The 22,329-nt window shown below is 40.1% G+C and overlaps 1 protein-coding gene across 1 annotated transcript; it reads right to left on the reverse strand.

Moving 5' to 3' along the window:
* Window positions 1-4,951: 4,951 nt before the first annotated feature.
* LOC148645781 (intestinal mucin-like protein) lies at window positions 4,952-22,217 on the reverse strand. The gene is made up of 19 exons (XM_088611533.1): window positions 22,209-22,217; window positions 20,296-20,420; window positions 18,972-19,146; window positions 18,428-18,678; window positions 17,620-17,803; window positions 16,592-16,793; window positions 16,123-16,301; window positions 14,733-14,802; window positions 14,310-14,416; window positions 12,899-12,930; window positions 12,579-12,756; window positions 11,748-11,852; window positions 11,132-11,172; window positions 10,921-11,043; window positions 10,737-10,832; window positions 9,787-9,915; window positions 8,412-8,451; window positions 7,244-7,361; window positions 4,952-5,277 (listed from the first exon to the last, which is right to left on the reverse strand). Exons 2-19 carry the CDS (start codon window positions 20,416-20,418, stop codon window positions 5,109-5,111), a joined length of 2,322 nt encoding a protein of 773 aa, XP_088467659.1. The 5' UTR covers window positions 20,419-20,420; window positions 22,209-22,217; the 3' UTR covers window positions 4,952-5,108.
* Window positions 22,218-22,329: the final 112 nt, after the last annotated feature.

A 22,329-nucleotide genomic window follows, 5' to 3' on the forward strand; every position in this document is an offset into this window, starting at 1 on the left:
TTGACACTCTTAATTATTATCAGACGGCCAGCTCTCAGTGTTGTAATACAGTATAAACTATGATGTTTAGCTTTAAGGGGCAGAGGGGTGCTAGAGGAGTTGTGGGCGCGCTCTTGCTGCCCTTGCTGCCCACACTGGGCTGATGCCCAGTGATGAGGAAATGATGGTTTTGCCCAGAGCGCACAGGGGAGCTGCACTGCTGACCCAACTGCAGGCGCAGCCAGGGTCCAGGATGTTCCAGGCGCGCACGTCACACAGTTCCTGTTGACACTTTCCATCCCGAATGTGTGCTCAGTCCTTTCACAAAGCAGACCTGTTTCCTGCTTTCATCACAGCGCACCAGACAAGGACAGGTCTCACTCGGAATCTGAGGGGGGCTTCCAGAGCAATGCTGGGTGGGCATTTGCCATACTGCTGGGAAGCACTGAATCCGGAAAACACCGGAGGCTCACCAGGATAAATGAGCTCAGGATCTCAAATGTCAAAACCTGTGTGCTTTCGTGCCACACGTCAGATACTCTTGATTAGCATTGCATTGCCCCTGTCCCTAGGAATCACAGGGTTTTCCTTGAACTGCTCATCAAGAGATGTGTGACATCTCTAATCTGCCCATACAACTGATAAATCAGGTTACTTGGATTTGTTTTTCAAAGGTTTTCAGTTGTTAATATTTTTTAAAGGTTTAAAATGTTTTAGAAAAAGAAAAATGATTTAAAGGACCTACACACCCTCCTGGACTGCAGTCCCTAAGAGCAGGAGATGCACATCACTGTTCTATCTGGTAAAGGATTCTGTATTGTGTTTCCTGGCTCTGTTTGATCTTAATGCTGTGTGCAGGCTTTTTTTCTCTGAATGAAAACGTTTAAATCAACACAACTGATCGTGTACAATGTTTTTTCAGCACAGAAAACTGACCCCACCTGGTCAATTGTGTTTTTATCGATGACATTAAACACACCTCTCCAGTCAATCAGCAGCAACCTATGGTCATAGGTAAATGTGTACTTACTAATATTTGTAAATCAAAACTGTTTAAACATGAAATAGCGTTAGTCTCTTATACGTTCTGTTGATCTTCCCACATGATTCTGTTGACTCTGCGGGCACAGTCATTTGGAAAACAGAACATGGGGAAAATTCAAACAAACCTCTCAAAACCAAACTGTACAAAGCTCCTGCAGCTTGGGCTGAAAGACCTCTTTAATGTGCGTCACTGTCCTACCTTTCAGATGTGACTTGTGAAATTGAATTTGTTTCCTTTAGGGAATATTTTCCAAATGTCATGTCCCAGAACTTGTGAAATAGGGCAAGTTTTTGGGTACCTACAGTAAGTAGCACTTGATCTAATAGTATCTGACTGACACACATAAAGAGTTATACATATTATTATATATAAAGTACCTACAGTATGAATTGTATACATATTACATATTTATAAGTTATGCTCTTTCAGTAAATTTTATTGATTGTTCATTTAGTGTGTCATATTCAAAAGCAAAACAGTCTTTTGCTAAGAGTGTTGTATGTAAGGTTATGTAATATTTACCCTTAAGGAATAACCTTCTGATATGATTTAAACAAGATAACTAATTAAATAACATTGAATATTTACTCACACTCAAGCTTGACAAAAACTCACACTTTTTAAAGACATTTGTGTATAAAGCAGTGAAGATGGTATGGGGTGGCTCAGGCAGTCGTCTAACATCTTCAGTGGGGGGTCATCTGGCTTTCAGATAATTATATTTATTAGTTCTCAACCTGTGAGACGGTTTCCCAGTCTGATCTGAGAATGCTCATTCAGATAGTACTGAGGTTTCACAGTACTGCAGCTCTCTGACAGGTCCTTGAAACATTTCACCTTGTGTGTCCACTGTGCCTCACTCATTAATTGCAATGCCCTTTACTGTACTATCTTATAGCAATCTTGAATTCATTGAAATACTGCAAGTCATTGTTTTTCACATGATCACAACACTTTTAATACGATTCTTGTGGTCTGGAGCCCATTCCTGGAAGCACTGGGTGCCTGGCAGGATGCACCCTGGATGGGGCAGCAGTCCATCGCAGAACAGACGCAGACAAAAACACACACTCACACCAGGGCCAGTTTTCCCAGAAGCTAATGAGCCTCCCAGTGTGTGAAACAGGAGCACCCCGAGGAAAACTGCACGTGAACACAGAGAGAACATGAGGACTCCAGGCAATTTTAATTATCTTTGTTATTTTCATTATCTTAATCGTTATTTTCATTATCTTTCTTACTGTGGGATGTTATCTTTAACAACTTCTGATAGACTCTAATTTCAACTCTTTAAATGTCCTTCACTTTGAGACCATTCCACAGCATGGCAGAAAACTCAAGGAGGAAGAGTGCGTAATTTGTCAGATAACAGTTATGGGATGTCAGCTGCAGACAGATTATTGATACAAACTGTTTTGCAGGCTTTTCCATTTTGTGGAGTCCTTTCCCCAGTATAGAGGAAAATTCATGCTAATGAGGGTTTTGAAGTACAATACACACTCCAAAGTTACTGTTGTCCACTGTTATTTGCTAGTCTTTGGCTTTTAGCTGTGTGAAATGAAGAGCCCAGCTTCATGTAAAAAATAGCTGAATGCTTCTTCCGCTCAGTATCTCCTCTGGCTGTCCAATTACAGTAGAACATCTTCTACTTTCCATTTCAGTCAAGTTCTCAGTTATTCAATTCAAAATACTTTAGTCATACCCAGGTGGGCATTTTAAGGTTAAGGTTCAGTTTTGCAGCTGAAGCAGTTTGCTTAACTGAGACAGTGAAAAAAGACAGAGGACTGTATTTTCAGTATCATAAAGAGACTTGCTGGATGTTAGCCTCCCACAAACAGCCAGCAGCCATATCACCCTGCAACTCACAACTGGCAACTCATAGAAGCTCAGCAGTGTGAGCCTGGTCAGTACCTGGATGGGAGACTCCTGGGAAAGCTGAGGCTGCTGCTGGAAGCGGTGTTAGTGGGGCCAGTAGGGGGCGCTCACCCTGCGGTCTGTGTGGGTCCTAATGTCCCAGTATAGTGACGGGGACACTATACTGTAAAAAGGCACTGTGCTTTGGATGAGAGGTAAAACTAAGATGTAAAAAGATGTCTTGCCTCTCTGTGGTCATTAAAAATCCCAGGGTGTCTCTCTAGAAGAGTAGGGGTGTTACCCCAGTGTCCTGGCCAAATTTCCCCCTGGCCTTTACCAGTCATGGCCTCCTAATAACCCCCATCTCTGAACTGGCTTCATCACTCTGCTCTCCTCCCCACTGAGAGCTGGTGTGTGTGAGAGGACTGGAGCATCATCCAGGTGGGGCTGCACACTGGTTGGGGTGGAGGGGATCCCCATGACCTGTAAAGAGCTCTGAGTGGAGGGGCCAGAAAAGCACTGTATAAGTGTAAGGAGTTATTATTAGTAAATGGAGCTGTGAACTGTTAGAGTTGAGTTTTCCCAGCTCCTGGGATGGCTGTTTCAGGAATTTATTTCCTTTGTATACTATACAGACTAAACTAAACGTAGTTTGCGGGTCATGATGCTTGTTGTAAGTTTAAGGAAAATCTTTTTTTTAATGTGGCTCACGGATTTTGAAGATTATTAGCAAAGGTTGTTGTAAAACAAGTGTTTTAGTTGTGTCTAGTAAAGCTGTCACAATGAATGCAAAGGGCTTAGGTATCTGTCCCTGCTAAATTAAACACCATGGCACCAGGAATGCAGGGGGATAGAACACACTGCATCCTGTATGAGGTAGAGGTGGGGCCGACCCTTATCTGGATTGTGTGCTTCAGTGCTGGACAAACACACAAAATCAACAGCGCAACTGAAAGGAGTCTTAGGAGTGGTGAAGCATCCGGTGTTCTGGCAATACTTGACAGCTCAAGTCCGTTTCACTGGCAGTGTGGGACCTCAGCCATGTGCTCATTCTGTAGTACAAGTGAAATGAAGCAAGCCTGTAGATTCCCTAGTTCAAGAAATGTATGTAGTGTATTCACACAACATTCCAAACAAAGTACTGCATTTAAAAATAGGAAAAAACAAGTTACAGAAGTACAGTAAGGCACAGGTTGTGGTTTTCCTTATAGCCTTTTTAAATACTGTCTGTTCCTTCCAGACTAGCTTTGCCAGATAAACAGCACCTCCCATAGCTACAAGGCAGTTGACGGCTACATCCCCTCCTTGCCAGCAAGATGTTTATTAAGTAGGAGGTCTCTGCTCTTGATGGCTTAGGATAATGCTCACAGTAACTACAGTATGCCGTACGGACTTCAGAAGGAACTGTACACACGTTTGCACAGTTTTTCCTAGCAGCTCACATTCCTGTTTAGAAATAACCCAACTCACACAGGAGAGTGCATAATTCCTCATAACTGTGTGTTGTGGTATACTGTAGGGAATTTGAGCTGTTAGCAATAGTTGATTGCAGCGGGTGATATGTAACCTGCTCTGCATACAGATTTCTGCTTCATTAATATGTTTGTCCACTCTTGATTTCCCAAGGACAGCTAAGCTTACCCTCGGAAGAGAGGCAGCTAGTCCAGCTTCAGAGCTGGAGCACAAACTGTGGAAACACAAAATGTGGCGAGTGCTCCATAATTCCCCAAACATTTTCCATTGTTCTCCTATTAAACATCTACAGTATACATCCCATCGGCGACCTGGACTGACTCAGAATAATGTGTCTTCCAGTACACTGTTGCATTTCTCCAGTTAATTACAGCCATATCATTTGAAGAACTTACAACATAGGTACAGTATGTTATGGGAACTGAGATGAAAAAGGCCCCCAACTCTGATTTATAAATTAAGTGTTTCCTTTTATTTACTCTTAGATTGCAATAATTTAGAGATTTTGATAATTGTTTTGATGTTGTTTTTATTGGATCAGGCAAACTTATTTTCCCCTTTGAAAAACAGTGAATATGTGTAAGACACCTTCACAAAAAAGTAAGTCAAGAATTTATTAGAAGGCAGAAACAAAGTAGCACATTTTAAAAGCATAGTGGGGTTGTCATCTATCTAAAAACATGTGATTACAAAGGCAAGTAGCTCAGCAGCTCATTTCCTTCCTGTGCATGGTACTGATCTCCAGGTGATCGCACTGCTACGGCACTCGGCACTGTGGGATTTGGCAGCTGCACTCGTCCACGTGGATGTAGGTGTAGGGCCTGGTGGTCCCATTGGGGCAGATCAGCTGGATGGTGCGGTTGTGAGTCTTCACCTCCTGGCAGCAGGAGCACTTACGCTGCATGCTGGCAGCCTCAGCCGAGTACCTGCAAGGGCATAAGAAAGAACAACTCATATATCGTTGTGTCTATCCCACAGCTTAAAGCTGGGCTGTGCAGAATCTATCTTCAGCATCTAGGGAGGTCATGTACTGTAAAATGGATCTTAAACCACATAAAGTTTCTTTTCTGCCATTTCATGACACCATCTGTGGCATGGTCCTGCATGAGTACTGTACAGTCCTGAGCTTTCTCAGACAGCCCAGACATGCAGATCAATGAGAGAAATGTGTGTCAGCACACTGAAAGCAGACCTCTGTCATGCGAAAAAGGATATTAACCACTTCTTTCAGACAGTCAAAGCAGACGCGTGTCAGGCTAAATATTATGTTGACCAAAGCTCCATCCACTGCACTGACTACATGGGGTACCATAAAAATAGATGGCTTTTGCATCCTTCTTTTTTGGATTATTGTCAGCTGATTCAAATTTAATTATTTTAGTTTGAATGTTTTCAGCTTTAGACATATTTCTGGTTATTCGTATAGCACCTACTGTAGTTTGGTTTGATGCCGATGCTCCTGTTTGCTTTAACAATGAGAAGAAAGTCTTTCCTTGCAAATTACAAGACTTCATTTACTCTGGAATTTTTCTGAAAAATGTAAATTATGTTTCAGCCCTGATGTTTCTTATCTGGTCAGGGTGTACAGTATGTGGTGGAAAAACAATACAGGTTCCCACTATAGCATGTCTTTGTTTCCCCCTAGTGGTCCGATCTGGAAATTCACAGTTTAGAAAATGGTAAGAAACTTTCTACAAGTACAGTATGTACTGTACAGCCTAACACCTCCAATCTCATACAATTTATAGGTTACTGTTTTCTTTTTTGTATACACCATCATTCAGCAATGGAAGCTAATGGAGTTCCCTGAGGTGCAGTGTGTCTGTTCCAGTCCCTAATTTTAATACTGAATGTAAAGATCTGCACAATGGAACTGGTCTCTTTGCTCTTGCCAACAAACTGAGATCTTCATATTAACCTCTGGCAATCTGTGCTATGTGCTATCATGTCCTAGTCCTATTTAACTCTACTTCCAGTAAGTTAAAGCTGATCAGTTTTATCTGTGCCACAGGAGTGAATTTGACTGACTGGTGTTATTACTGCTATGAAGATGGGGGCATAGCCTCTGCCAGCCCTGTTTTGGCACGGCTGAACCTCAATGTTCATGTGGAGCTGTCCATTGAGCAGCTCCAACGGGCTGGGGAGGAGGTGCCCTTTTGGGCAGGGAAGGAGTTGCCACTTGAACAGCAATAATAACCTGAGGGGAGAGATGGAGGGCAGGATACTACCTGGGCTCCAGAGAGGGCAGTAGAGGAGAAAATGGGATTGTATGGTTTTGTTTGTTTTTTATATTTTGCCTGACAATTAAAAAAAGATTTTATCACAAAATAGATCATGTATTGTTAGTTGAAAGCCTTTATCTGCATAACAGTACATCATTTTCTGTGGAAAATACTCCACCTACTGAAATTCTAGTGTAAGATAAACCTAGCTTGTCATTACGTTTTGTGTTTGTTTCTGTCCATTGTATAAGGGATCACAGAGCAGTTTATCAAATCAGTGATATCTAGGCCTTATTTCTCTTGAGTCTGTAGAATCCAAAGACATTATGATAACTCTAGGAGTTTCCTTTCTGGTTGTAATCCATATTTGGATTATTTTATCTGTGCTTTCATGCTGTGAAAGTCACCATTTAGGCCTGCACAGTTACAAGCAAAGTAAATGAACAAAAATGTCAGTAGTGGAATGGGCAGATTATCCTAGATTGGTAGCCAGAGTTTTAGACTGCCGACAGGAGGATCAAGGGTTCGAGTCCTCACTGTGATCTTCATCCTGACTCCCCCAGTCCACCCAGCTGCATAGATAGGTATCTACACTGCTAAGGCTAATCCTGCAATAGAATACTGTCCCATCTGTGGGCACCTTTCAGAATGTGATTCGTGGGAAACTCACATGGAGTAGGAGCTGCAGGCACCCTCGCATTGTGTCATTTCTATGACATCTGGGGACTTGCAGCCATTCTGAGTGATGCTCCTTTTCACTGTGGTCAACTGGCAAGTCTTCTCAACACCTGTGAGGAAAAACAACACGGGCTGCGACTTAAGGCTTATGGACCTAGCTGAAAGACAACTACCATAGAATATTTAGCCATACTAACAGAGCACAGCACATCAAGCTAATGTGGTCCATATTAAAAATAAAGATAGAGTCTTATTTATTCAATCAGTAAGGAGAAGAGGAGATCTGCCACAAGTAAAACAAGTACCAAACAGGTCTGAGCTTACAAGCAATACCAATCATTTTTAGAAAATAGAAAAACTACACTTCATGATCATTCATGGTCTGATATTCCAGACCCAAGTGAAAAATAATAAGTACATTCAGTGACTTATATATACTGTTTTTTTAGCAAAAACTGACAGCAGGAGGCATGTTTTTGGCCTGCTGTCATGTGAAGCTACAAAGCTAAGATTTGTATAAATACAGCACAATGAAATAATTTATGAATGTGCTAAGTTTAATTATTACATTACATTTTTCATTAACTATATTTTAACTTATAAAGGTAAAGAGTTCTCTTGATACATTTTAGTAAAATTAGTAAAACATTCACAATATGTAAATTTCTGCTTGCTGTCTGAAAAAATGAGTCAGATATCTACTCTACAAAAAATTATCATTTTGCTTTAAATGAAAAAACTTTTCCACAAACTTGGTATGACAACACCCATTTACCATTTATCGAAAAACAGATATGATACATTTAAATACATCACTACTGTTTATTAACATATTGTACATTAACAGTTGCAAAAAGTAAAAATAATGACTGTGACCCGTTGAACTATGGTGTGGTGACCTTGAACCCACCTACATCTTTTCAAAATGTTTGGAATGCTTTGTCAGGAATAAATCGGTGAAGGAACTGTACCACAATGTACTGATTTTTTATTATCAACATTATCAACCCTAACCATAATGCTTTATGTAATATCAATCATATTAGAAAAGACAAATTAACATGTGATGTCATATTTTTTGCTAAAAAATGAATGTGGCCCATAGATTCCTGTAATTGTTATCATTTCACCTAATTAAGTTTAGTATTCATAATACTTACATGTCTTACAGCAACCATCTTCAGTTGTCGTAATGGTCTCCTACAGGGAATACATACATATTAAGAACAGTTTTCAAGTACTGTAGATACTGTATGAGCATACAGTATCTTTAATATCCGCCTCAATTAGCTTATGCTAATTCCCTTTTATATTGCTAATTAAAAGTGCAAAATAAATAATTTGAATGTATTTTAATGCTTTCTGAAGAAGATGAGATTTTGTGTGTTGTGTTTTCTCTCTACACTGTACGGCGTGACAGCGGAGAATCAGTCTATATCTGAGGTCACCGCTAGAGGGCGTCAAGGGAGAGGGGATACAGGTGAGCGTCACACCCGTGTGAGAGTGTCATTCCGGGATCCGGGTGAATCAGCTGCAGAGGAGGACGAGCCAGACTCTAGCGTAGGCGCAACTTTCTCTCGGGAGTTCTCTGACAACTGAGCTTTAAGGCTGTTTTAACAGAAATACATTCAGAGCGACGCCTCTCCTGCCCCTAGATATCGGACAAACCCGGCGATAACCGCGGCGACGATTTTAAATTAACATGTAAAATAAACATTAAATAGATTATAGAGATAATTGCTTTATTCCTGGGAAGTAAATAAGAAAACTCATTTACAAGTTTAAGAGTATGCACATTTTGTTGTCATCAACTGAATGCAGTGCTACCAGTTACAAGTAAAGGGAAAAGAGAAAATGGCAGAAGAGCTAAAATATCTGTAGATGTGTCAGAAAAGCAACTATTTGCCAATACAGCCTTTTAAATTTAATTCTGGGGGAAGTGTGAAAGACTGCATTTGTAAATGAGAAATATGTGAACACAATCTGAGTATGAGATTCCGATACAGTCCTTTCCTTTTGTACGAATATTTAAATCCAGAACACAAAGATGATCAGTGAGTTAATAATAGGGGGAGGTAAAGTGGTGAACTGTGAGCAAGGAAATCTTTCATCTTTGTAAAGATCAGCCAGTATTCTTCCTGATATCTGATGTAAATAGCAGGGCGTTGTCTGCAATAAAAAAATGACTGGACAAACATGACTGTTTCTGGCTCGGCTGAGAGTGACATTTTGAAAAGCAATCCCAGTGTCTATTAAACTGATTGTTTTAGCATATTTAGGGTGAAAGGAACTGTAAAGGAGGTAAATATGAACCAGAGGGTATGTAAAACAGACATGATCAGACCAGGAAAGTTGATAGGAAGAAACACGTCAATAGTGAAAAGATCCTGGCCTGTCTTGATATTATTGAGATGAATACAAAAAAAATTGAAATATAAATTAGATTAAAAGAAAATCAAGAAAGCAGGAAACATTTTCTGCTATCCAAATGAAGAAAGCAAAGTTTTTAACAAGTTTAGGTTTCTGTGCACTTACAGGCTGGCATTTGCTTTCGTTGAATGGAGGGCACTGAATCCTGGTTTTGATGGAGACAAAAGTGTTGGTGATTATCTCACAGTTGTGCTGCTCACACTTGTGTCCAGGAGGCGACCAATTATCTCCAGGCTTGGAAGACAGAAGAAAGCACGTGGTGTTAATCAGTATTGATAGCTGGCAGTCTTGCTAATGCTAAAAACAGTAGGAGATCACCTGACCAGGATTCTGGCAAGCCTGCTCAACAATAAGGCTCCATCCACCTATTTTCTTTTGAGTTTTTTGTTGTCCTTCATTTCTGAGATGCGTGTTTAGGTGGAGATTTTCATTTCTGAAGGTCTTAGGTGGCAGGGACATGAAAGAAATTGGACTTATTTCCTCCTCAGCCTTGAAGAAACTAAAGAGTTAATCTCCCTCTTGTGACTCAAATGTTCTATGTATCACAAAATGCAGTTATGAGAGTGCAGATAACAGTCCTGACTAGTTCAGAGGTTGTTAAGTGCTGGGAATAGGTTGGGTCCCATTTTTCTAAATAGGATTATTCCATGTTCACATTTAGCATCCCTGTGAATCATGACAACTCTGCGCCTCTTAGTGGCAGAAAGGATCTGGCTGGCTGGTTTGACTGCAGCTAAACAGAGCTGGTCCAGCATTAGGAACCTCCAGTCATGCCCTCTCCTGATACCAGGATCCTGGCCTGTCTTCATATTATTGATATGGTACTTCTGACTGCTGGGTCCATGGTGCTATCATGGACACAATTGAAGCCTTATTATACGGGGGTTACATTGTAGCTGTTCGACCATGTTTCAGGAGTCCTTAGGTAGAAAAGTGAAAAAGAAGTTCATGTAGTGTGAGAAATGAGATATTTTCATTTTTGCATCCTATTTTATGGTGTTTGAAAATGTTTTTTCCACAAATAATATATATATACAATAAATAACTCAGCAGACCTGGAGTATGTGGATGGTGCCATCCACTTTGATGACACAGTGAGTCTGCACACACTTTCCACAGCAGTCGGTGGTAGACTGGACATATTGGAAACCCTGGAAAACATATCCATAGTAATATTATCAGTCTTTGTAATTAAATATCTTGAGATACAAGGCACTATGCATTGGCTGAAAACCTTACCTCTTCACAGGTCCTGTTACAGGGCAGGGGTACACAGCTGATAATGTTGAGCTGGGTTGTGAGATTTATACCCTTGGTGCAGGAGCACAGCTGGCATTTATCCACTGGAACACTGGATCCCGGCTGGGAAGAACAGAGAATACTCTGTAGAATACTGCACGTTCACAAATACATGAATAGAAATACAATAATAAATCCTCTAACTGGTTACCTGATATTCTGTGTTGCTGTAAACACAAACCCCCTTTTTCTCTAAAAAACAACGACATTAAGAAACATAAGAAAAATCATTGATGCTTGATATTTTCTTATATACCAAATGATCCCATCAGAGCACTAATCTTAGTTTTTAAATATCACATCATATCTGACTCCATTCCCCTGTAAAAACTGGTTTCTGTTATTGACATCAAACTGTTTGCAGTTATGACATCACGAAACTGTTCTGCTGTTTATAGCAAGACTTGACAGCAGATTTTACTAATGTGTTATTCATGCTGAGATCTGTTATCGGCATATACTGTTTGTTAAAGGAAAACCAATGGTTTCCAAACATACCAGGTACTAAATCCTACAATACAGCTCCTCTTTTAGCTCTTTGTGTTTTGTGTTAAAGTAAGGAAAATTTCTATATACAGTATTTCTTTAAATTGCTGTTTCATTGGCTATTGTCAGATGACTTATAAGTACAATAAAGCAGGGACCACACAATTTCAGGCATTATGTGTGGTTCACAAAACAATGTTTTACACATTGTGGAAACTGACCAAGTGTCATTCCTTTATGCTCTGTGCTTGCAGAATGAATTAATTAAACAATGCCTTTACCGCATTTATATTCTGGGCAGCATTTCCCATCAGGGATAACGACAGTAGGCTTGAATCCCACTGGGCAGTCCGTCTGAGTGGGTGGGCAGGTGCTGGCATTACATCCTGAAGAGAAACAGCAAGAGGCAATGCAAGACTGTCCGCCACTTCACCAACACAGACAACTGAGGCAGTGATAACGTGTTCCCAAGAATACATGCATTTAGACAAACATCTTGAGCTGAAAATGTGACATAGCCAAGATGTATTTTTAATGTGTGTCACGATTATAGTTCCCCCTCCTTAAGGGTGCTCCAGCCCTTTCACTTAAGACTTTATTCTCTGCACCTGTTTCCTATTCCCAGCCCACCTTAAAAGCCAGGCGCTGACGCTCATCCGGGCTCTGCATCTGATTTCCGTATCGTGCGAGTCTGGGACCTGGAAGCGCCTGGTCCCGTTCCTGTTCCCTGTCCGCCGGTTCCGACCCGGCCTTCGTGGTTTTAACTTCGTGTTTTGATGGATCTCCTGGTTTTGGACTTTCTCGTGTGTTTTTGGATACTCTAAGGATTACTCTTTGGGATTGTTCGCCTCGGCCACACCTCCCCTGAGCACCAGCGCACCTTGGACACGCCCCCCTGTCTTCAGCCCCGTATTCCTGCATGACGTTTCCCCACTTCGTCGGATTGTGTCATCCGCATAGGGTCCGGAAAGAACTGTTCGTTACAATGTGTGGTTGAAGCAGCCACATGGCGGATGATTGGCAGAGCAGGTTCCTCCTTTCTTCTGTGACAGAGGCCAAGTGATGGTTGAGTGTAGGTGCAGACTACTCTTTTGGTCATGAAATGAACTTACTGCAGACAAGCTCCTTGCAGCAGGGGTCCGTCGAGCTGGTCTCACTGGTGGTGACAAAGCCTGGCCCACTGCAGTCGGGTTTGGGCTTCACTGGACATTCCTTTGGCTCACACCTCACTCCTTTCATGTTGACGTCACAGATACAGTTCTGGCAGTTGTACTCAAATGCCTCCCCGAACTAGGGCAGAAATAGAAGAATCACAGACAGACCTCGTACTAGAGCCTCCCAGCCTCTTATATCGGCAAGGTCAGGGAAGGCTCAGGTTGTCCCCTGGTAAGTGTAGCATACAGTATGTTGATGTGAAAGAACAGCACCTCACCTTTCGAGCTTTACGATTTGGATCCATGCAACCTGTGGAAACAAAGAGCAAATGTGAGGCAGGTCAGTAGGATACTGTGGAGGTGCAGGTACAGCGGTGTCTTGGCTGGACATTACAGACTGAATCTGAGCTCTAAATAGACCCTTATTGACTGTAGTGGAGAGGCTGCGACATTGAGATGTCTGGTGGTATAGCTGATAGACCAGGTCAAATTGTAATGGACTCTAATAATGCTTCTGCTGCTACACAGGCTCGGGACCAGCAGTTGTGGAACCCCATTTCTTAGTAATCAGCTATATACAAATAATCTGATACAAACATATCAAATTAATATATTTTTATACCAAGCTATAGCATCATGAACATAAAGTGCCTGACGGAGTGAGAGGCAGAGGAACTGAGAATACACTTGCCTTTCGATGCTTTAGAATTGCTGTAACTCTGAAATGTCTGTGTCTCTGAGCTAGAGGGCAGTTTAAGATCAGTTTAAGTTTAAGAGGGCAGTTTAAAAGGAAATAAGTGCAGGCATTCACATAAGAAAGGAATCTAATACAGCTGTTTTTCATTAGGTCTCTCTATAAATACAGTAGGTAAAGAACACAGTGTCTTGTCTGTTCTTATGGTGAGACAGGTCCTACAGGACATTTTCTTTCTCTAGGTCTACAAAACAGAGATAAACTGGATTATCAACCCCAATAGACATTCATATATCTTCAAGGGAGCAAAGAGCTGGGACAGGTTTTGCATTTTTCCTTAACATTTTGTGATTCAGCTGAAGGATGGAATCTCCCCTCCAACACTCTGGCATAAGCTTTTCCAGAGTGGCTGGGACATGTGATCCCCTTATAGTTGGAACACATCCTTTTTCCTGCACCCCAGTTTGCCAATCCAGAGGCCCTGTACCTTCACTCAACATTAAAATGTATTAACCATCAACCCCTTTTTCTCAGAACTTTTTAACATCTTCAGGTTAATGTCATCCACACCTGTTATCTTACAACTACGAATGTAACTGCTGCTGTGACCTTGGTAACATCCAAAATGCAAGGGAAGCTCTTCCGGAGGAGGGAGTTGAAATCTGTCCATACACGGTCATCCTCCAGATGTTCCCAAACATCTGTACAGTCTCTCACCTCTGTCTGGCCAACATTGTTTGCCAAGTGGTGATAAGATGCCTTGTGTTTGAACATGCTTTCTATCAATAACCCTTTAGTAGAATAGAAGTCGAAGAATTCCACATTCAGGTTCAGATAAGGGCAGCCTTTTTCACTGTTTTTTCCTGTCTGGGACCTTGACTCATACAGTACCAGTTAATGAAGGGAGACTATACTGGCAGTCTAACTAACCCTCCTCAATTTGCTCCAAAACAAACAGCATCTCTCCAGACAAAATGGAAAATAAATATACACACCACATTCTTTTACACAGATTTGAGTCTGCTTATTGTACATTGTAGTCCCATCAGGACAAAAGCAGCCTTCTGTTATCAGTGGGATGATATCCTGGTCTTCGTATGGGCTGAGAAAAAAAATAAAATCTAAATTAAAAAAGAGAATATTAATGCTGTTGTCCAACTATTTTAACCTATTCCTCTCTCTTTTACCTTTTCAACAGTGTGAACTGGATTGTGTTTGTTACTGGTATTTGAAACTTCTGTGAAGTTCTCCAGAATAAAAAAAATATATAACTGAGTAGAAGAAATCTTTACACTTTTTCCTTCAATAACACTTGCAGTTTGCACTTGGTTCACTGACTTGAAACACACACCAGACATAGATGTTCATAACCTCACTGGAAAGTACATTCTTCTTTCTTCATCTGCCTAATAACTTACTTGTCATCACAAGTGAGCTGCTTTGCACGATGACATGACTTGTAGACAAAGTTGGGCGGGCAAGTAGGGGCTATAAAACAGAAAACGTGTGATGCCAGTTATGTAAAATAAAACACCCAGCAAAAATAGTATCGATAGTGCCTTGGTGTGTCAGGAGGAGTAAACTTTATGGTATTGTGCAGTCTACAGTGCCTTGAAATAGTATTCTTCCCCTTCCGTTTTGCATTCTGATTAATTACAAATGATGAATACACTTTTTTAGAGTGAATATATTTTTTAAAAAACTTGAATGCTTGATCTAAACACTTTAATGAGTAAAAGAAGTTAAATGTTAGCAAGAACTACAAAGAAAAATCAAAACTAAAATATGCTGACTGCATTAGCATTCACTCCTTTGGGTCACTAGTTGATGGAAACACCTTTGGCAGTAATTACAGCTGCCAGCCTTTTTGGATGCATCTCTACTAACCTTGAACACTGGGATGGTGCAAAGTTTGCCATTGTTTGCAGGAATAAAAACGTTTGCAAAGCATTGTATAGTGTTAGGAAAGTTTTACTTTCTACAGCAATCCTTTTGGCATTTGGTTAATTTTTCCCTTGGCTTTGTTTGGCTAAGTGATCAATAAATATTTTTCTGGGATTCTTTTTAATAAACTTGTTATGTTTCCAGTTTACCAATATGAAACTGTTCAAGTTCAAGTTTATTTGTCAGTCCAGCCATAAACAAGTATACAGAGGAGCGAGATATCATTCTCCTGGTCTACGGTGCGAATACAGACAGACACTGACAAGACAATCCTATAGACATAGACATTTCTGACAGGGTACAGGGTACATAAAGTGCAATTTGCATAGTGCAATTTACTTTACAGGATTGTGCAAAGAATACATCAGACAGTGTGCCTGACATTAGGCAAAAAAGAGCTGGTTTTCCAGATTTGGAGTAGGTGCAGTAGGTACCAGGGTGTTGAGGAGCCTGACAGCCTGTGGAAGAAAGCTGTGACAGAGTGGTGGAGCTGGGCCGTGTACTGCGATACCTTTTACCAGATGGTAGGAGGGCAAAGAGGTTGCAGGAGGGGTGGGAGGGATGGTCCATGATCCCAGGGGCTTGGTGTGTGCAGCGTGTGGGGTACAGTAGATGTCCTGACTGGAGGGAAAGGAGGCTCCAGTGATGTTTTCTGCTGTATTGACAATTCGTTGCAGGGACTTGTGGACTGAGATCTTACAATTCCCAAACCAAACAATGACACAGTTTTCTTAGGAGCTAAGTATACATGAATGTACATTCCTTACAACCCACTATCCTTTTCTATAAGATATTGAAACAGACCGGCCACATGTCGTGTGAGTCTATACCAGATTTCTCCCAGCTTCAGGTGGAGGCACTTACCGCATATCCCTTTCGTGGCATCTCTCCAGCTCACACAGGCGCCCAGCTGTGCACACATGGAGGCGTAGGTCTGCAGGCTGGAGCACTCAATGGAGCTGTTCTTCATGTGGCAGCTGTCAAACACACAACCCTGGTAGAAAGGCTCTGGAGGGAGAACCTTGTGGCACTCTGCAAACACCCTGCGGATACCAACATGCAGGCAGTCCATCACTGGGCAACAGGAGTCAGTGCAGTTGCACAATCAGTTCAGAGTGCAAAATCAGTGATTAAATTCATCACTCACTGAGATTATGATAAGCTTTTGGTATGTAAATTGAAGTCTTCTAAGGGCAGAGTTCTGCAGGCTTTGTAGGGGGCTGTGAGATATTAGTTCAATTAAGAGTACAGGTGAAACTGAAGGAGTCTGCAATCTTTTGGAAATCTTTTGTGTCAATGAATGGGTCTCTGTTGGACTGTTTTATTATCTTACTTGGACCTGATGATGTCGCAGACAGAGTCAGGTTTGCAGGGGGGTTTGGTGGTGCCTGAAGGTTTGCTGGTGGGCATGACAGGTGGGATGCAGTAGGGCTTGCTCTTGTTTGTCACCCAGTGGTCTCCCATCAAAGCACAGTCCTTGACCAGCCGGCCTCCAGGAAGCATGCAGTCATCTGCCTGGTTGTTATTGCAGGTTCCTGAGGAGAGAAAATATTTCCTTCTCTCAGTCTTTTCCAGTTACTGTATAAATAGGTCTTCTTCACTATTATTATTCACACAGTGCTCAAATTAATTCCAGAAGGCACAAATTCTATTGCTGAGATGTTTTTCTTCAGAACATACAACCTTACATGGCTGATCATTTTTCACACAGAAGCTAAACCTTATAACACTCTAGAGGAAGACTGTGTGTATAACAGTGAACAGCTTGCAACATCCAATTCATCGAATCTTTAAGGAGAATATTTTAGTGATTTCTTTTAAAACACAGCAAAAGTAGTGTATTGGTGGAGCTGAAGTTGAAAAACTGACTTTACTGGTTTCTTGGGGAAAAAATGTTAGATTAATTAATACACAATATTCACACTCCTGTATTTAGATAAAATTAAATTATCTAATCACATCAATCCAGTTTTATATTCCTGATATTGGTTACCTTGGAAATATCAGATTGAGTTGAGAATGGTGTTGTTGTGTTTAAAGACTGGTCTAATTCCCGAGTACCTGACAGATCTGCTTGTCATTCTGTTTTCTTCTCAGATTTACAAGATTACAGTACATACTGCATTTTTTAGGGACCAGACATATTGTTCCTATGATCCACAATTGTGGGGTCTTCTCCCTCTACTAAGCATGATTTCATGTGTTATTAAGTCATGGCTTAAACCTTTTCCATTCCCTTATTATTCTTTCACATTTGTAGGTTATTATTATTCCTTTGGATTTTCAATGCAAGCCACTTTGAGGTGTCTGACAGGTGACGTGTAAAATAATGTTTAAACGGGACAAATGTAATGGCCTTACCACATTGTCCCTGTGTGTTATTGCCAAATAACCTGTAAGGTAGATTGATAGTGAAGGCAATTCCACCGAAGGTCACCACAGCATTAATCTCTGGTATCTGCAGCACCACGTTAATGCCAGCACTGTAGACCTCTGTGCCATTCCCAGTGAAAGGCAATGATATGACATTGTCATTTACCAACACCTTCAAACAGAAAACAATAAGGGAAAAGTTACAGAAGCAATAAAGCAGGAACAATACAGCTGAACTGATCAAGTTGTAATAGTGTATTCTTTTTGACATGCTTAAAAATCTTTGATTTCAAATTTCAGATGATACATAAAACTAATAAGTACATTTTCTTGCCTTTGGTGAAGATATACAGTAGCCACATGTGGTTTTTGATATGACTCACTTAGGATCTGTGCCCATTAAATACTTTTTTGGGCAGCATGGTAAGATTACTTAGATACAGTATGGTGAAAACACAGAAATTAGATGAAATAAACTCTAATAAAATATATTGTATTCATTTATACATTTAGTTTTATTTTGTAATACAGATTACTGAATGTACACATGATCAGCTTTGGTGCTGAATGACTTATAATAATGTTTTTCTCAATGTTGTGAGGAGAAGCTTAATAGTTGAAGATGTTTAATCTGGCTTCTCAGGAAATTAATCTATGAAGATTATCAAAATTAAAGACAAGTCACATCAATGTAGGATATGTACTTAGAAAACAGTTTCATACGGTTATGAGAAGTTAATGAATGCAGAAATGTATACAGCAGAAATGATTTGACATTCTTGCAATACATACTGACCTGCAGTTTGACTTTGCCTGTGACATCTTTATTAATCAAGGTGATTTTTTGTGTGCCATAAGAAACCATGATCGAACGCGGGCAAGACACATTATCTCGCAGGTTGCACTGGACATTGTCGATATAAATCTTAAATTGATCATATTTAGGTATGATTTCTTGCACCAAAACATAAGTGCAGTTGCCCTGGAAGCTGTAATAAAGTCCATCGAAGGTGACATAATGGGGGTCTCCCCAGCCACTACAGAAGCCTGCAAACACAAAACCAGTTTGACTTTATGATCTTGTTTTACTGTGGCACCAATCTGTAGCGGTCTGTGTGAAGGTGCAACACTGCAATTAGTTACAACATCTTGCTAAATACACTACATTACCTAGGATAAGATGTTTGTTTTTTCAATTGCAATTAATGAGGATTTACTTTACTAGCAGAAATAAAACCTTAAAATTTCAATTATATTTTTTAACCTAGATTGTTAAATACAGAGATTTTACATACAGTCCAGCCCAGTCTCTTTGTCCAGAAGTGTAAAAGAATACTCACAGTCACATTCATAATGCTGGCAGCACGTGTTCTCATCGGAAACCAACACTGGGGTTCTTCCGTTAGAGCAGGAGATCTTTGTGGTGGGTGGGCATTCATAGGGGACTGGCTTTATTGTATCATTCCCAATGCATATAACCTTCTTGCAATTGCTGAGCCAGAAGACCTCATTTAACTGTATTTCATAGAAAACATGTATTACAATGAAATCATGTATGCTTATCTAGTTTACCTTTGGGTTTTGTTTGAGGGGCTCAAGATTATGAATTCAGCAAATACCTGAAACAGGCATGGAAACCATTTGCTGAGGACTGTTACTTTTTGAGCAAGTCATCAGGCATGAACTTTATAGCCTCCTGTTCATCTGATGTACAGAACGAATAGTGCCAAACAACATCAGCTACTGTACAGGTTACTGTACTAGGATTGCATTATAAATAAAGCTTTGTCTAGGATTTCATTTGTAAGAATAAATTACCTCTAAGGTATCTGCTGTGTTGATAGGTATTGGCACAAATGTTCCTTCTTCTCATTTTCAGCAAAGAGATAACTGTTCCACTTCTTTATTGACCCATGTCATTTTTCTATATATAACTACATGAGAACATGGGCCAGTGAGAGGAGGCAATCATTTTATTGCTTTTCTTTGCTCGTTCTAAGGTTAATATCATTTTGATGGTGTGAGAGGGCTATAGGTTCAGACATAATACAGATTCTTCTCTGGACCACATTACCGAAAATGCTATGGGAATTGTATTTCTACCTACAGTATACAGTAGTCACTGTGCCACAGGTTGTTGTAACATAATTAGTAAAGCAGAATTAACTAAAAATAAATATGGAAATATGGACCTTCTTAAAGTATCACAATTACTCTAATTTTTTCTTGATCTTTCCATTCATGATTACAAGAAATAATACTGTTTATGAAATACTTTTTAATTTCAACACAAATCATTTACAAAAACAAAGTGTTCAGTACCATATTATACTCTCTCTTGTATCCAAGTGATGTTGGTTTCCAATTAACTCTAACACGTTATTTAGTTTTTAAATTCATATTTACTCAAAGAAACCAACTAGCAGACAGGCAACTAGTTGTTGTTGATAAATTTATGTTTCCTGTAATAAGTACCTTCACTAGTGCATACCAATATACAGTATTCTATTCCTTAATAAGAAATTATAATTATTATATGAATACTTCTTAATGAATCTGAAATTACTCTGTGTAAAATGGTTGTTGAACCTATGAGAATGTTACTTGAAGGTCTCAACAATGTTTGGTTGAACATCAACCAAACCATTAGCAGAATTTACTCACTGTTTTATTCCATGTTGGGCAGTCAAAAGGACACGGCTCTTGTTTTGTCTCAATCTTACAAGCAACAGAACAGACAGTGTAATTGCAGAATCCATTTGTATTTCTAACAATACTTATATTCATTCCTGCAGAAAAATAAATTAAAAACAAAAATTAATTTATTTATTTGAAGAATAAATCTACAATTCACATCTACAATTTCCATGTCAGATGTGAAAGGATTCACAATATTGAACACAAATGATTTTTGGAAATAGTGAGGTCAGTCTTCTCAGAATTTAGAAAGAAGATCATTACTGATAATTACTTCAAACAAAACTATTGCCTTTCACTTTATTGCTTGTTCTGTATTGCTACCAAACTCAACAGAAGTAGAGGTACTCTTGGAAGAACTAGAAACTTCTCCGTAAATGAGGCACACCAAGTATGTGGAAAACAAGAGTTTCCACACAAGTGTGACTCATGCACTAATGAAAGAAATGACATCCCAGTATGCCTTGAGTCATGTATATCAATGCTGGATAGGCCTCTTTGCCTAGAATAATGGCTAGCAGTGATAGTGAAGGTTGCTTGTTGGGGTGCATTTGGCCGGGCTTCCAGTCATCAAAACAGCTCAAAATGCTAATGTTTCACAAGAAATGATGTCTAAAGTGATGTCGGCATGGAACTCAGAGGGAAAACATCATCAGGAAAGACAAGATAAACAGGTGAGCATCAATTTGCAATTGACTGCAAATTTCAACTACACCGAATAGTCCGGAGAGCATCATATCCACAGTTGGATATCAGGGCACTGATACTGCTCCTCACAAGTGTCAATGTTTGAGAGTCCAGTGGTGCAAAGACCGCTGGCAAGAGACTGTTGAACAGGGGATAAATGCAATGGAGTCAGGTTATTCATCCTTCATCTTATTCTTGACAGACAAAAAGGTTTGTGGCCAACCTAAAGAAGACTACAAAAGCAGTGAGGGCTTCTGGTGGCTCAGCAAGGTTGTAAAGTGCAATTTTCTTGGCATGGTTTGTATGCACTCATTCCCTTAGAATACAAGGACAAAGCTAATTGCTACTTAATGGTCTTCACCCCATCCTGAAGCAATTCTTTCCTGCAGGGAGGGGTGATCTCCAGGATGATTACTACGCCTCCATGCACAGAGCATGTGTGGTCGCACAACAGTTTGATGAGATGACACTGATATATCCATACTGTATGTCATGACATTCTCAGTTACCACATCTGAACCCAGCTGGGTTTTTATGGGGTCTTCAGGAACTATGACCAGGAGTGTTTTTTCCACTTCAGTCACCAATCAGGTACTGTATGGTTGATTGACTTCTCATGGAAGAGTGGTACAGAACTACAGACATGGGTGGACTCTAGGGTATAGGCACATACAGACTGCAGTGGCCACATGTGGTGGCCCAGTGCCTTATTAAGTGACTTCACATCATTTTTTTGTCTAGAGTACTTTTTTTATTCTAGAATAATCACATCTCTAATCTATGAAACTGGTGTCCTGGCTCTACTTTCTTTTGCTGAGATCATGACATTTGATAAAGATATGTACCTTGTATAAAGGAAAGCATTTCTTCTGATGCTGTTTGGAACAATTTCCATTTTACCTCTCGACAATAGATACAGCCGACAAGATCTAAGCTCCAGTGAGTTCATCACCGTGCTCAACTTGTTGATTCAGTTAATCGGGGCTTCTCTGTGGGACGGTTTGGGCGTAGAGGTGATTACCACCCAAGAGAGGTGAAGGGAAAGGATATAATAGAAAAGGAGGCTGTTTTTCTATTTTATGTTGTTATTTTGTTACCAAAAAATGATTACAAAAAAGGGGAAATAAATATGAATTATATGTATGTATAATAAATAATAAACTCTCCATAAGTGTGTAAAAAGTCTAACTCACCAGGATTAAAATGAGTTCCATTCAAAATGCAAGGGCATGGTGGTTTTTGTGTTGTTCCTGTTTTAATCTGTCCATCTGTTGAATGCTTACCATGAGTACCAGTAATTACTGAAAATGTGGT

This window comes from Lepisosteus platostomus, chromosome 18 (genome assembly GCF_059453375.1).
Source record: "Lepisosteus platostomus isolate fLepPlt1 chromosome 18, fLepPlt1.hap1, whole genome shotgun sequence".
Classification (NCBI taxonomy): domain Eukaryota; kingdom Metazoa; phylum Chordata; class Actinopteri; order Semionotiformes; family Lepisosteidae; genus Lepisosteus; species Lepisosteus platostomus.

Excerpts from the sequence above, each read along its gene's own strand:
- LOC148645781 (XM_088611533.1), bottom strand. The coding sequence starts at position 20,418 with ATGAATATAAGTATTGTTAGAAATACAAATGGATTCTGCAATTACACT. Across the intron at positions 18,679-18,971 it reads CCAGCATTATGAATGTGACT|GCTTCTGTAGTGGCTGGGGA; the intron begins GTGAGTATTCTT and ends TTGTGTTTGCAG. Across the intron at positions 10,833-10,920 it reads GTAACAGGACCTGTGAAGAG|GGTTTCCAATATGTCCAGTC; the intron begins GTAAGGTTTTCA and ends TATGTTTTCCAG.